General features: G+C 44.0%; 2 protein-coding genes and 1 long non-coding RNA gene across 4 annotated transcripts; all 3 read left to right on the top strand.

The window, feature by feature from the left end:
* The first annotated feature begins 1666 nt into the window (after positions 1 to 1666).
* On the top strand, positions 1667 to 4076 carry LOC101765310 (zinc finger protein HD1). Its single transcript, XM_004972657.4, has 3 exons — positions 1667 to 2488; positions 2675 to 2904; positions 3693 to 4076. Exons 1-3 carry the CDS (start codon positions 1946 to 1948, stop codon positions 3700 to 3702), a joined length of 783 nt encoding a protein of 260 aa, XP_004972714.1. The 5' UTR covers positions 1667 to 1945; the 3' UTR covers positions 3703 to 4076.
* A 3058-nt stretch (positions 4077 to 7134) lies between these two features.
* On the top strand, positions 7135 to 12287 carry LOC101765720 (diacylglycerol kinase 5). 2 transcript variants are annotated; one of them, XM_004972658.3, is made up of 13 exons: positions 7135 to 7338; positions 7984 to 8215; positions 8327 to 8449; positions 8551 to 8679; positions 9113 to 9198; positions 9590 to 9713; positions 9852 to 9900; positions 10323 to 10405; positions 10544 to 10611; positions 10989 to 11066; positions 11219 to 11306; positions 11399 to 11515; positions 11667 to 12287. In XM_004972658.3, exons 2-13 carry the CDS (start codon positions 7994 to 7996, stop codon positions 12000 to 12002), a joined length of 1503 nt encoding a protein of 500 aa, XP_004972715.1. In that variant the 5' UTR covers positions 7135 to 7338; positions 7984 to 7993; the 3' UTR covers positions 12003 to 12287. The 2 variants fall into 2 exon arrangements, with proteins under 2 accessions (XP_004972715.1, XP_004972716.1); XM_004972659.3 differs by having other exon boundaries at positions 7993 to 8215.
* A 161-nt stretch (positions 12288 to 12448) lies between these two features.
* LOC105914645 lies at positions 12449 to 14848 on the top strand. The gene is made up of 2 exons (XR_002678184.1): positions 12449 to 12697; positions 13083 to 14848. It is a non-coding gene; the product is annotated as an uncharacterized LOC105914645 (long non-coding RNA).
* Positions 14849 to 15565: the final 717 nt, after the last annotated feature.

The following is a 15565-nucleotide window of genomic DNA, read 5'->3' on the forward strand; positions in this document are numbered from 1 at the left end:
CCAACTGTGTAGGAATAACTTGATGGGCCAAAAGTGAAAATAAAATTTTGTTTCGCATGTTTTTCCCTTTCTAAGTTCACAAATGCATTTTTCACAATGATACGCTGAATACATTCTTATGTGCAAATTCAGCAGAACAAATGTGGCAGTTTCGAAGCCGATGTCATCTTGGAGCCAACGAACGAACTGGTGTAGAAACCAAAAGATGACAGGATGTTGAGGTCCAACGTGTAGTACCATCTGTACGTCTAGCAATAATGGTGTTAGAGAGAGAGGGGAAAAATATCTGAGGGTGGCAGGTGGTGGTAGTGTGAGGTGGGGGAACCGAGGAATACGAGGTGGCAGGATATGGATCCGGGCGCTTCACGTGGGCCGACCCGCCTCGCCTCAGCAGTCTGGAGCTTGTGGCCCTCGAGCGCCGGCCGCCAAGCCTGCCACGTTCCTTCGCGTCCACTCCGGCCCTTCCCAGCCTCACGTTCTCCTTCGCGGCTTATTCCTCTCACCACGTCTTCTTCTCCCTAAAGACATCTCGATCCTTTGGTTTTGCCTCACCCTATATTTCCTCTTGGCCACGACTTATTTTTGCATGAAATATTTGCATGCGTGTTTTTTTCTCAAAAGATAAGCATTTGTGAAATTTCATATTGTTTGCCGTTCTTGCCACTGTTTTTGAGATGTCATTAGTGGGTGATCTTGTTTCTTTTTTTTTCAAAAAGTAAAGCGGTTATGAATCCACTTGTTTACCATGGATAATATGTTAATTTTATGTATCCATATGTATAAACATGTATTAGTACATATTTTTCCCGTGGTTTACCATTTTTTGTCGTCTTTTTGAGATGTCACTATTAATGATCTCACTATTGATGCTTCAATAACTATTTCTCGGCCTTCTACGATCTCAACAGCTACCAACAGTCGCTTTCATCAATCCTATATTCGCTGCACACAACACAAATCTTATTCTCGATCTTTGGCGATCGCGTTACTGAAAGGAAGATTCACTTTGCTGGGTAACACTTGGATCCCAAGAGAACAAATAGTCATGTCGAATTCTAATAATGCTTTGGGCCATGGATAAATTGAAGTTTTGGATCTAAGTCTAAAAGCTAAGCATGAGCGGTCACTGTTCAAGTGTGATTATGGTGTAACAAGCACATGTGATATCGTCTAAGCACCAATTAATTATTTTCTGAGTTGAACCAATCCCTTATTATATATACGGCTATCAATGAGGTATTTCTCAATCAGACTAATCCTATTTCCCCTTAAAAAATCATGTCACACCTATTCATTATGTCAAAACAATATAAATATTAAACCGAGTCTCCTGAAATAAAATAGTAAAATATAGGACTTTACAATCTGGCCTCACATTTGTCGACATACAATATAGCAGATCCGGAAATAAAGAAAAAAAAGTCATGAATATAACATTTCTAACATGAGATCGATAAAAAAGGCAAATCATAATATAATCTGGAACCTATTTCGAACTCAATATTTTCGGACAAAACTTGCATATACTGTAGCTAGTTGCATGTTATCTCACTCGTATATTCCCTAAAAAATTAGTTAAAGCTACAAACCCGCCGGTCGCTGGATAACCCATTGTCCCATACCCTACAGCAGCAGCAATAAAGCCTCCCAAGAGAGGAGAGGGCGGGGAGGAAAAAAGAAGGCGTGGAATGTCCAGGTGGAGGCTCCCGCGGCCAGTAGTGGGAGCGAAGCGCATCCGCAGAGGATCATTTTGGAGGCTCAAAACCTCTCGCACCCAACCAAACTCCAGCCCCACATCACACCCTCTCCTCTCCTCTCCTCTCAACACACCACACAAATCCCTCTCTCTCTAGCTTCTCTCTACGCTCCAACGAAAGGGAAGAAGAAGCTGCGAGGGGGAAAGAAAAGTCCTCCGACGGCGAGGCGATCTCCAAGGAAGAGGGCCATGTCGGCGGCGGCGGGGCACGGCGGAGGCAAGGAGAAGGGCCCCGGGGGCGCGTGCGAGCTCTGCGGCGCGGCGGCGCGGGTGTACTGCTGCGCCGACGAGGCCACGCTCTGCTGGGGCTGCGACGCGCAGGTGCACGGCGCCAACTTCCTCGTGGCGCGCCACGCGCGCACGCTCCTGTGCCGGGGATGCGCGCGGCCCACGCCGTGGCGCGCCGCGGGGCCGCGCCTCGGGCCCACGGCCTCCCTCTGCGACCGCTGCGTCCGCCGCGGCGGCGGCGGCGGCCCGGGGGGTGCGGGCGCCGCGGGCGCAGGGGGCGTGGGGCCCGACGTGGAGATGGGCGCCGCGGGCTCCGAGGACGAGGATGACGACGACGAGGTGGTCGTCGAGGACGAGGATGAGGAGGAGGAAGGGGAGGGGGAGAACCAGGTCGTGCCATGGACGGAGGAGGCCGACGCCACGCCGCCGCCCGTCGCCAGCTCCACGTCCAGCAGCAGCCGGGAGGCTGCCGCCAACGGCGCTAATGCCGCTGAATGCGCAAAGGTGCCGCCTTTATTTCCTCCCCTGTTCCGCCATTTTTGGTTCGACGCCGCTCCGTCGCTTGCAAGTATGCAATTTTTCGTCGATCCGGACGGTTTCCTCGCAAATCGCGGTAGAGAAGACCCACCATTTCTTCCGATTCGTAAGGGGCCAGTCAATCTGATGCAAATGTCGCCGTGTTTCTTCTAGGAGGACGTGCGGTGCTCGACGTCGCCGCAGCCGAGCTTGTGCCAGTACTCGTCGCCAGCGCGCCACGGCGGCCGGAGTGACGAGGCCACCTCCTCCCGGAACGGCGGCAGGTTCCTTGCTAACCGGCACAGGAAGAGATCGCCCTCGGATTTCCTGGGCTCAGGGTCGGCGCAGTCCGGGAGTGGCACGCCGGGCAGGAATTGCTCCAACGCGGGCATTGGCCGAAATGGGTGAGTTTGCAAACCCCCTGATCTGAAAATTCCATGGCATATGCTCAATGAACACTTTAACAACTGCGAGTACCGTTCACTGTACTACAAAAATGGAAAAAGCCTGGACTTGCGAACATGGATGCAATTATGCATCTTCACAAGCTTGATGTGAAGTACTGACTTATAAAGTAAAAATGACAGACAATGTTTTTTAAAGTCACTTGCAAGTAGCACGACCAAGGAAGAATGAATAAAAAGAATTGTAAGGTGAGCGAATTGATGCAAAAGTTGTAGCTAAAGCTTGATAACTACCTATGGGTTTTACGGTCATGAAGTTTCTACTGGTGAAAGGGGATGGCTACATCATGATGAGAAAGCTTTGCTTGCCTTGCTGAGAGCCATCATATGATGCTTGGAGTGATCTGCAATCCCAGTAGTGCTCTAGCTGATGGGTAGCAAACTTGCTTTTAGATTCTAAAAGCATTACATTTCCACTTTGTTGTGGTCTATTTTGAGTGTAGTGACATGTAGATGGCAGGCCATCTTGTGAGATGCCAAGTGCCAATTTATGTCACTTATCGCACTCGAGTGCTAGTGTTTATTCTCTTCTCGCAGAAGGTGTTAGTGTTTTAGCAATGGAGCCTTAATGATGTTTTGTTGTGTTTAGGATGATTGATGCTACGATTAGTACTTCTTAAATGTTGAATCATCTTCTGGTGAAATTTTCTTTAACAGCACAATATGGGTTCTGTTTTGTGATTTACGATAGAAGTTGCTCATGGTAGATTTCTGTTTGGCTATTGCAGATTTACCTGAGGCAGGCAACTTGTGATGACGGTGTAGATGTTGATGCTAACTACATTAGAAGGTCACTTTTAGTGTATCCAAGCATTTGGGGAGAATTGGATCACGACGAGATCAAGCTTCCACCGAGGCATACATCCTTTTCGGTTGTCAACTTGCACACAAGTTATTAGGGCAGCCGTCTTAGAACCATGATAGTACTTCCCTAAATGGTGATGGCTCGCCAGAGAATGTATATGTCCCCCACTACTTTCCTGTGTTTAATTCTTTCCTCCTTTTTGTTTGTGGATGAGGCGTGTTTGCTAACCTAAGAAAAATGATATAGGCTCGCATTTGCAGTGACATTCTTTGATGTTCTACTGTCTGAAAGTTTCCTTTTTATGCCCCACTACCTGCTTCTGTTTCATACACAATGTTTGATCAGGAGTTCGTACAATCATACCTGATACCTCTTGTAGCTGCAGTGTGGCGGCAGAAAGGTGCATGATGCACTGTTGCTCACCTGGCAATATGCAATTTTGGCAAGTTGCACCATGGCGAGAGATGGATCTTGAATTCTTTATAGTCCATTTGCGCTTGGGATTAGGATACGATTCTTCTGTGGATGATAAGCTATCTGGTCAAATTAGTGTTCTTAAATGGAAAAATATCTAGCCTGGTAGAAGGAACGAAGAAGTAACCCCATCCGAAAACCTGCAGAGGTTGATGTTGATCTGATCTGATCCCATCAGGTCAGTGACAGCAACCTGCAGATTTTGATACTGCCATTAGCCTGCCTTGGCACCCTGCTTAGAGGCATCAGATTCTTCGTCCTGATCTTTTGATCCCCAGGGTCGTTGTCGACATCAACTCACCACAAGAAAACAGGCCTGAAAACGAAAGGAGAGGGGATGCATGCGTCATGGATGTACGCACGCTTTGCTTTGTGGTGTGAAAAGGAAGTTGCAGTCGCAGAGAACTGAAGCGTTTGTATTCTATTCTGCTGGCGTTTGGCATGGGGGAGCATCGTGCAAGCCACATGCTAGCTGCAGCTTGCTTGGAGATGGTGATACACTTGGGCAATTAGGTTAGTGGCCAAGTATGAGTCACTGGAGCTGAAGAACATGCAGATGGAAGGGATCAAGGAGCCTCATTGACTCCGGATCTTTTTAAAAGACCCTTAAATTTAGTTTGCCGAGAAGATACTTCATCAAAATACTCCTAATAAGCTATACCATGTTATGGGGCTACGAGATCCGAGGTCTATTCTTCTGTTGGGAAAATTGCCAGCATACTGGGAGTGGGGATTTCTTTAACCCTAGCTGTGGTGCTGCCACAAAAAAAGAGCATATCCAATATACCTTTTTCTGATCCTTCATTCTATGTACTAGGAGAATTCACAGTAGCTTTTGTGATGGAGCAAACATTCGGAGTGTTGAAGGGGACAGAGAAGAAAGCTAGGATGAGCGTGGCCATGGAATGCAGGGGTGGGAATCGTTGTTGCTAGTTACTAGGAAGCTCTCAGTCCTGGGAAGTGGTCCTAAGCAGATGTCACCCAAGCGATCTGAAAAGATCTCTCTGCACAAGAGAACAGGCAAGGGCTGGCCACATGTTCCTCTCTGGAAAGTGGGGGCCAGGCCCAACATGAAATAGTTCCAACCTAGGAGGCCACAAAGGGGGGCCACTCCTCGTTCACCTTGTATTCATTTAGGAGTAGCCTTATTGTTAGATTTAGGGGGTGTTTGGATTCATGGACTATTTTTTTTTCGAATCACATCGAATGTTTGGATACCAATTAGAAGGACTGAACGTGAACTAATTATAAAACTAATTGTATAAGCCGTGACTAATTTGCTATATGAATCTATTTAGTCTAATTAATTCATAATTAATACATATTTACTGTAGCATCACATGATCAAATTATGGACTAGTTAGGCTTAATAGATTCGTCTCGTGAATTAGTCTTCATTTATGCAATTGGTTTTATAATTAGCTTATATTTAATACTCCTAATTAGTATCAAACATTTGATGTGACATGGTTGATCCTTGCATCTGCGTCCAAATCCAAACACCCCTGTTCTTTCTATCCGTCCGATAAGTCTTGTTGACTGTACCAAATACAGAATTGCCAAAAGCAAGTCAAGCAGCTCAAGGCATATATGTAACATGGAACCTCTGTAAGGAGCGCAGCTGATGGTACAGGAGATAAAGGTGGAGATAATGCTGCGCAAAATGGCTCTCGGAAGCCCTGAGCTAGATTGGCCTCCACCTCCGTAAACTACTGTACTCCATCCGTGTCAAAAATTTAGGTTGTTTTGACATTTCTCTCTTTCCTTTCTGTTTGTTTCTTTGTTTAGCTGGAGGAGTTTTCATTTAATTTATGTAATATCGTTTTGTAAGACTATGGACTGCTTGCTTCCTTATTAAATGACAGTGGAGTGCTCCTGTCAATCTTTCTTAAAATAACTGTAATTGCACAAATTTAGTACATGTATAGGGCAATCCTACCGTGAGAATTTGAACCGTCTTGTTTGAATATCCTTGCGCAACTTCTGTGTAATTTATGCATTCCCGCAAGGTTGCATAGGTCTCAAGATGTGCAGAGCATGAAATGAAATGCATCTTTTTACTTCACGCAGAATGGGACAATGAGTTGACTGTGGAAACTAAAATAGAGCTTGGACTTAGATGGGCCCAATTGATCCTGAACATGTACCCGGCGGGAGCCTAATAGTTTGGGCCGAGCTGATTTACGCCCTCTCTCTCTCTCTGGGATCACTATGATTTCCTTGGTGGTTTAAAGAAACTATGTGCTTTAAATTTAAACCAAGAACTATATGGTTTTTTTTTCGCGAGAAAAAGACAATGACTTCTTTTTAGTGTGTTGTTTTCTTCTTGTTTCCTCTGAATTATGCACACAGATAGATACTCCTTTGCACTCGATGTGTCATTTTGAGGTGCAAAGCGCAGGAGATATTTCAAATAAGTTGAATCAAGCTAAGAAACAGAAAAACTTCCTCCGTTGTTTCAAATGGTAGGTTATTTTTAATTTTATCCTAAATCAAACTTTTCTAACTTTGAGAAAATATATTAACATTTACAATATTAATTAAATAGTCTAGGAAGACTTTTCATGGTCTAAACTAGTTTGATATTACAGATATTTATGTATTTTTCATAAAATTAGTTAAAATTTTAAAACTAATTTAAAATAAAACTAGAACAACTTACAATTTGAATTTTGGGATGAAGAGAGTATATTCAAAGATATTAAAAGTACACCTACAAAAAATAAAAAAGTGTGATTACTTATCCTAAATAATCATTGGGAATTTAGAATATGAATGCATAAATGTGCTGTGCTCTCACGAAGTCATTATCAAAAATTGAAAAATGGGGAAAAAGAAATTAAGAGAAAAGTCAAAGGCTTAAAAATGGCAAATATGCAAGAGATCAAGACAGAGAGTGGCTGCCTGACTGCCTCCTGTTCCTGTCCACCTCGGGTCCTTCCCTCCCCACTCACTCGACCCTTGCCACCATCCCATCCTCCTCCTCCTCCTCCTGTCGATTCCTCCGAAATCGAAATCTCATCCTCCGGCGGTCCGACCCCAGCAAGGCGGCGACTTAAGGTGCCTTGCCGCAGGAATCTTCGATCCCAGCCCAGGTAACAATGGCATACACGGTCCTGCTTCCGCGTGCCCGCGGGGCGCTCGCCGCCGTCGACGAGGCTCCCGGCCGTGTCCCTGCTGTTCAAGGGCGCGGGCACCGAAACCGTTCCTTTGCGATTAGTCTTCTCGGGACGTTCATCTTGATTCGAGGATTCTCGCGCCGTGAGCTCGTTGGTGAATTCGATCTTGGATCCTTGCTTGGTAGCCGCTCGTTGGCGAGGTGATGTAGCAGGGATGCGTGGCTGTTTCTGATCCTGATGACTCGGCCCTTTTCTTCCCTGTTTCCGATCGCGTCGAATGTATCGTTCCTAATTGAATCCAGTCTCGATTCCTTTGGCGTAGGTTTAATTGAAGGATTCCTTTTTTTTTTTTTTGCTCGTAAACTAACGTTGACTCGTGAGAAAGATACTACTTTAACAACATCGTGTACTCTGAAGGGTAGATTTTTACCTGCAAAACTATTGCAAGATTCTTACATACAAGAAAAAAATGGAGAGCGAAATTGAACCTGTGTTCACTCATGATTCTCTAGCCTTACAATTTTCTTGTAGATTGGTGATGCTAAAATATCAGTGTTGTTCATATTTTTAACACCTGCATCCTATTTGGGAGAGTGAGCCCGTTAAAACTGCTCAGAACAGATTTTGCAGGATGGAAGGGGAGGCAGAAATCGTGGTTGGTTCTTGTTCTAAGCCATGTGGGCCCTTGGAGGAATACCACATTCCAGATTACATTCTGAAGCCTGATGCCCAACAAGTGATTGTCGATCATGCTCCCCGCTGTCCTGTAGTAGTGTTCATCAACTCAAGGTCCGGCGGCCAACTTGGAAGTAGTTTGATCAAAACATACCGTGAACTTCTCAATGAAGCACAGGTACCTGTTCTGCCCTTTTGTAAATGCTAGAGCATGGAAATGCACTTTTCTTCTGTCCATAGTAGCATTTTGGATGTGGCACTGTTGTGAGAGCTGCTCAGTTATTTTCAGGTTTTTGACCTCTCAGAAGAGGCTCCAGATAAGGTCTTGCACCGATTGTATGTCAACCTTGAAAGGCTCAAGATGGAAGGAGACATTCTTGCTGTTCAAATTTGGAGGACGCTGAGGCTAATTGTGTGTGCTAACACCTTCAGAATTCAGATTATATTATACAGAGTTGGCTGTCTCTTTTGCTTTTCCATTTTAGTTTTGTTGACTAAACACAATTCAACTAGGTTGCAGGCGGTGATGGTACAGCTAGCTGGCTACTTGGGGTGGTCAGTGACCTTAAGCTTGCCCACCCACCTCCAGTCGCGACTGTGCCTCTGGGAACCGGAAATAACCTTCCCTTTTCATTTGGATGGGTAGGTGGTCAGCAACTGTTCCAATAAAACATATTTCTCTTATGTTTTTGTGTCCCTTATGTTCCACATAAAAGGAGAAAGGGAAGTTATTTATATATTTTCTCATCCATGATGAAAAAGGTGATTCACCTAAGGTCTATGCTGATGCACCAGTGACTGTGTCTTCCATCTATTTATTACCTGTATACTGAATGTCTAATACTTTGTAGTACTTTGCATAAGATCTACTTGCTTTTTTAATTTTATTTTGTTGGTTTATGCTGCTGCGAGTGTGGAAGATTTCAGAAAGTTAATGCACCTTTTTGGGTTCTAGCAGGTCATGCAAGTGCAATTTTGTTAATGGAATGGCTCGTTTTTCTCACCTGAACTTTAGTTTGTGACCTTGCATGCATGTAAGAAAAGATCATAATTTATGTCAAATTCAATGTTGCAGGGAAAGAAGAATCCTTCTACAGATCAAGAGGCTGTAAAATCGTTCCTTGGGCTAGTTAAGCATGCAAAAGAAATTAAGATTGATAGGTACTGCCTGAAATATAGAGTTCATTGTTAGTTTTTTTAGTATATCTAATGCTTGTCATGAGCATAAAAACATTGCTGAATGTTCTTATAATCTTCAGTTTGTGCTTGTCTACACTACATTCTTGTGGAAATCTGTAGGAAACTATTTTCTTAATAATGAAAACTGCAGCCCTCCTGTGTGTTCGTGGGAAAAAAACTTGTCTAATATTTGATGCAATAATGCAGCATGCTTCTATGCTAGATTTATCTACTGCTTCTAAGAAAATTGCGTTTAAAATAATTGAATAGTTAACACTTCATGTTGATGCCTTTCCTCAGTTTAAAAACATGCTTATTATTCTCTATTTCATGCCTAGGCTGGTTCAATTTAATGCACACTTTGATATTTCAGTTGGCACATCATTTTGAGAATGCGAGTTCCAAAAGAAGGTCCATGTGATCCTATTGCTCCATTAGAGTTGCCTCATTCATTGCATGCATTTCACCGTGTGTCAAGTGGCGACTCCCTCAATATGGTAAGACATCCTTTTCTGTTGCAATTTTTTTCGTTATAAGATTATGCTTGTTTAAGATAATGGCTATGCACCATTACAGTCAAAGACATTTGGCTACCGGATTTAATTCAAAGTTTCCTTGATTCTTGTTTACTTCAGGAAGGTTACCACACATTCCGTGGAGGATTTTGGAATTATTTTAGTATGGGTAAGACTTTGTTATCAATCTCCTCTAAATGTTGCTGAAATGGGGTCAAAACCATTATGTACCTTAAACTATCCAATTGTCTATTTCTATTTTTTATCTATCTGTGATGCCAGTTGATGGGTCATGCTACCAAGGATAGTGATTTACTGACTCACCAAGGAAACTACTGCAGATCTATTGCCATTAATGTGATGGCAAATCACCATTTTCTGTTTTTTTTAAATCCATATTTCTTTTTTCTTTTTTAAAAAAAACTATAAAAATGGCAATAGGCTCCAGACTGGAATGAGGGGTGCCTTCGGTGCTCCGTATCAACAAAAATCCATATTTCTCACTGAATCCTTAAGCAAATAACAACTAAAGAATCCAGACTCCAGAGAGTCAACAGTCAGTCATGATGAGCATGACTTCACATGTTGCAGGGATGGATGCGGAAGTGTCTTACGCATTTCACTCTGAAAGGAAGAGGAATCCAGAGAAGTTCAAGAACCAGCTGACGAATCAGGTAATTGTTATTTTTCATACCTTCGTGGAGTCATTTTCTTTACTATATTGTTCTCTCTGTTGATTAAATAAATGCCAAACTAGTCTTGATTAAGTTATGCTTAACCTTTTGAATTGTTGATGTATATCATTTATGAAGGGTACATATGCTAAGCTTGGACTTAAACAAGGATGGTTTTGTGCTTCTCTAAGTCAGTCATCATCAAGGTAAAGTTCGCTAATTTATTATAATTCCATATCAGCAAAAATTCTGCTATGTTGCAATGCTTGTGTGATGCTCACCGCCTAGAACTAATGGGGCCTTTTGTCTTGATCATGTTTAGTGTTACATTTGAAATTAGACCACAGGAGTGTGGGAAGGGAAGGTGGTACTCACTGTTCTTTAACTGAAATAGTTAATTCTTTTCATGTTTTTTTCATTGCTCCAAATTACCACCATCTTTTGCAGTTTGAATTTACATTCTGGGAGGTTACGACTTCAGTGATAATGCTAAATATATACTATTTCTGTCACTGTGTGTAAATTTGAGGTTTTCCTCTCTCCTTTTGTGAATAAATGATAAGCTACAATGCTTTATTTCCAGGAACCTTGCTCAACTTGCAAAGGTAAAGGTCATGAAAAGACCTGGTAGCCACTGGGAGGAACTCCAGATTCATCACAGGTAAACTTTGGTGCCTTTTACTTTCATCGGAGGACTATTTGTTTTTCTCCTAGACATCAATGTAGTCCTACCAGTATGATTTATAGACCAAAGCTTCTTGCAGTTCACTTGGGAAATGTTCCCTTATTCCGTTACATTTGTGACTCCTGCAGTATTCGGTCAATTGTCTGTCTGAACCTTCCTAGTTTTTCTGGAGGACTGAATCCTTGGGGCATGCCTGGCACAAGGAGAGCAGCAGATGTGGGTTCCCATTTCCTAATTTCTGTCAATCTATCATGCATGAACTGCAAGACACGGTGATTAGTTCACAAGTTTGTTGTGGCAATGTGCAGAGGGAGTTCACTGCACCTTTTGTCGACGATGGACTTATTGAAGTTGTCGGCTTCCGTGATGCCTGGCATGGGCTGGTCCTGTTGGCCCCTAATGGACATGGTACTCGCATTGCGCAGGTGCGAATTGCTTCTGCTACCTCTTGCTGTCCATCTTACATACAAGAAACATGAACTGAAAACGGAACATGAGTACCATTTTGGTTCTTCGGTACAGTGGCATGGGTTGGTCTTGCTATCTAAAATCTGATGTCAACATCCTGCTTTCCAGGCTCATAGAATCCGTTTCGAGTTCCACAAAGGCGTGGCAGACCACACGTTCATGAGGGTCGACGGAGAGCCATGGAAGCAGCCCCTCCCGACGGACGATGACACGGTCGTCGTGGAGATCTCCCACCTCGGTCAGGTCAGCATGCTGGCGAACGAGCCCTGCAGGTCCAAGAGCGTCAGCGACCCGTCATCATTGCCATTGCCAGCCCAGGACAGCCATGGTGATGGCAAGGATCCCGCGGAGGAGGAAGACGAGTGGGAGGATGGTAGGAGGAAGTTTGGGGCCGCCGACACGTTCAGGCTTCCTGACGAGATCGACATTGCTCATCTTAGCTGAGCTTGGCTTCTGCATTGCTCTGGGCATTCTGATCGTACCAATATGGTTTGTAACCATTCTTTTCTTTTGAATTGATTTGCTATATGATTGCCGCAGCCCTGTATAAAGTGAATTGTAGGTAACCAAGTGCGGGGTTGCTATGAGTAACCGATGTATAGATTCAGTGTAATTTGCAGAAACACACGAACATTTTCATTTTTTTTCCTTTTAAGAATACAACATTTGTTTTTTTGTTAAGAGTTGAAGTGGCCCAAATGTTTAATGGATTGAATACAGTTACTACCACCTAAAAAGTAAAAACATTGTTGCTCACCTTTTGCGTTTTGATTCATACACGAAGTGCAGGTGATTTGTACATTAACCCCCTGCTGTATAATCGTTTCACGTACAAGTACAAATAGTACGGACGTACGGTAAGGCGGTAAGGCAGCTGCTGAGCGGCTGTAAAAAGGTAAATACGCAGTCGAGTGGCCAGGAATGCCCGAGGCAGCCAGGGTAGGGTTTGCCGGTTTGGGGGCGATCGGCGACTTGGCGTGGCAGCGCGCGGCGGCCGGTGGCCGGCCGAGTCCAGATCCGGCGATCGGCGACTCGGCTAGTGGAGGGATCCGGCGGCGGGCGGCGCCCTCGCCCCTCGGCCGGCGCACTATTCACGGCACGGCAGCTCCATTGCGATCTGCAAGCACCAAGCTAGCAAGGTAATCCACTGGTTCGCATGGAGATTTGGTAGCTTTCAGATTGGTAGCCATGGTAGGGATGTAGGATTGTGGCACATTTGTAACTTGTTCTGTCATTGTACACTTCATTGAGTGAGAAGATATTTTCTTCAATGTGAATAAAGATGGTACAGTGTAGATTTTCATGGCCATTAGAAAGCGTAGGCCGCGAGAAGAAGAAGTATTGTAATTAATCTTATTTGAAATATTGCAAATGTATATGGCAATTTTCAAACTTAATTGTGGATTTGAAGACTTTTATGGGTACACCTTATTATGCTTTTGTATGGAAACGCCAGTTCGTGCCTCACTCTCCAGTAACCACTACCTTGCTCTACTCTAGAGTTGCTTTCCTTTTTTTCTTCAGGTGCTCCATTTGCAAACGAAAATGGAGGCCGGGGGAGACTCCGAGCCTGCGCAAGCGACGCTGGCCAGGGACTGGTCGGAGCTGCCCCTCGACGCCCTCACGTCGGTCTTTGCCAAGCTAGGCGCCATTGAGATCCTTATGGGCGCTGTGCCACTCATGGCTCGCCACGGTCAAAGGTGCCTTCTCTGTGGCAGTCAAAGAGAATTGCAGGTCTGGAGCTAGAGATGTCCTGTGCGCCATGGTGAAGGAGGCCGTGGACCGTTCCAGCGGCCAGCTGGAGGTGTTCATCGGAGAGGAGTTTGTTGATGATGACCTTCTCAAGTACATAGGGGGCAGGTATGATCTTTAACTGCATTATTTTTATACCACTCGAAAGAATTGTCCTGCCAGCAAAAATGAAGAAAAATGTCTGGTAATTGCTTGTTTCTGACAGCACGTCCTTGCACTCCTTTTATTTGCATCATTTATTTATTGAGATCTGAACACTATATCTTCAGGAGTAGCTGTGGGTTTGATACGTGGTTAATTGCACCGTTTCGATTTTAAAAACAAAGGTTTTTCTTTCTCAGAACATCAGAATACTGTGGAAGGAAAAATGATTTCTTCACGTTTTAGTGAAATTCTTACTGGACATAACCTCGTTTCAAATCCCGTTCCAGAATTTGGCGTTTCAAGAAGTTTCTGGATGTACAAGATGTTACTGTTTTTACGCTGCAGAATTGCTGCCATGGAGCTAGAGAAGGAGATTGGTTACTAGTGCTCTTCCATGGCTCCGGGAAATACATGTTTCAAAATGTTTGTTCACTACAAAAATTATGAGCACAGTTATTAATAGCAAACAACGATTTCACTCCCTTCCTCTAATTAAATACACTGAAAGAGAAATTGGCATGCCTTTTGTTTCAAATATATATTCTTCATTTGTGAGTAGCACCCACACAACTCTCTCAAGATATTAGTCATTTCACTTTACCATTCTGATGGTTTCATGCGTGTTCCATAGTACAAGTGCTCATGAAGCTAGTGTAGTGTGATCTAATAGAGATGTGGATGGTCATCTTTGCATAATGTTTCTTTCTTGGACCTTATGCTTCCTTGCTTAGTTGGCACAGAGTAAGGTTGCAAATGGTCCTATGCATGGAAACGATGATTTTTGAAAAAAATATATAGAATTATTAGTGGTTCGGTATCATTAATACAGTTGAGGTTGTAGCTAAAGCGCCTCGAAGTTGGCAAGTACATTCCCTCGCCATGCAGTTTTGTAATAGATCATGAGGATAATTCCGACTGTGATGAAGCCCGTGGGATTGCAAGAATGCATGGGCTACGCTCCCTGAAGATTTATCACAATAAGCTCAACAACAAAGCACTAGCTGCCATTCTTGACAACTGCCCTCACCTGGAGTCCCTCGATCTACAATGTGTGCTTCAACATTTTCGTGGATGGTGCCATGCCAGCCAAGTATGCTGGCATCAAGATGGCTGGCATCTCATGGGCTACGACCCAGGTGTGATGGCTACGAGCGCTGGGCCGAGAGCCCTCCCTCGTCGGATCAGGATTAATCCTGGTGGTGATGATTTCAATATAATCATGGTGCTGCTTATTAAGCCTAATCTCAAATGTATTATAGCGTGATGTAATATCTAAGACCGCCACGTCACTAGGTTTAGTATTAAGTAGATGTGTAGAAACAACTTCTGTTATGTATCTTATCGTATTATTGTTTCCTATGTCATTGAACACGATTAATTGTTATGTTTTTCTAGCTATGATGTCGAGCCTAAGCTGTGTCTCTGCAGTGATATACTTTATGACATGTCACTGAAACACCACATGTGGCGTTCATCTGTACATCATATAGTGATATACTTTAATGACATGTCACTAAAACACCACATGTGGTGTTCATTTGACGTACATCATACAATGCATTTAGATTAGCCTTATAATTATGAATCCGGAGATAATTTCGATATGCATGTTCATAACCATGATTAACCATACTTTATGTACATCATATAGATTAGCCTTAATGTATGCGCATGCATGAATGCAAGTGAAATGGATTCTGATATGCATGTTCATAACCATGGTTAACTCTCTTTTAGTGATGCTATTTACTTTTTGAGTACTTGATTGATGCACCTGAAGTCTCCATTAGAAGGACACACTTACCAATGGAAAGGATCGATCCCTTCGGCAGGCCGAAATAAAGTTGTAATTTGTAGTAGCAGCAAAGCTCAGGCCCATCTTCTGAAGCCCACACCACCAAAAGAGCAGCTGCAGGCCCGGCCCGGCCCGCCTCACCGTCACCCAAACTTTCCGGCGGCAAAAACCGCAGGCACCCCGCCCGCCGTTTCAGCAGCTCTGGCGCAACACACGAGGGCACGCTGGCATCCAGTTTCTCCGGGCGGCCGGGGAGGAAAACGACGGCAGCCCAAACCGTTGAAGCTTCCGCACACCGGAAAAACAGCCCCCCCCC

Source organism: Setaria italica, chromosome VI (genome assembly GCF_000263155.2).
Source record: "Setaria italica strain Yugu1 chromosome VI, Setaria_italica_v2.0, whole genome shotgun sequence".
NCBI classification, from domain to species: Eukaryota; Viridiplantae; Streptophyta; class Magnoliopsida; order Poales; family Poaceae; genus Setaria; species Setaria italica.

Excerpts from the sequence above, each read along its gene's own strand:
- LOC101765720 (XM_004972658.3), top strand. The coding sequence starts at position 7,994 with ATGGAAGGGGAGGCAGAAATCGTGGTTGGTTCTTGTTCTAAGCCATGT. Across the intron at positions 8,450-8,550 it reads GGAGGACGCTGAGGCTAATT|GTTGCAGGCGGTGATGGTAC; the intron begins GTGTGTGCTAAC and ends CAATTCAACTAG. Across the intron at positions 10,406-10,543 it reads AGAACCAGCTGACGAATCAG|GGTACATATGCTAAGCTTGG; the intron begins GTAATTGTTATT and ends TCATTTATGAAG.
- LOC101765310 (XM_004972657.4), top strand. The coding sequence starts at position 1,946 with ATGTCGGCGGCGGCGGGGCACGGCGGAGGCAAGGAGAAGGGCCCCGGG. Across the intron at positions 2,489-2,674 it reads ATGCCGCTGAATGCGCAAAG|GAGGACGTGCGGTGCTCGAC; the intron begins GTGCCGCCTTTA and ends TGTTTCTTCTAG.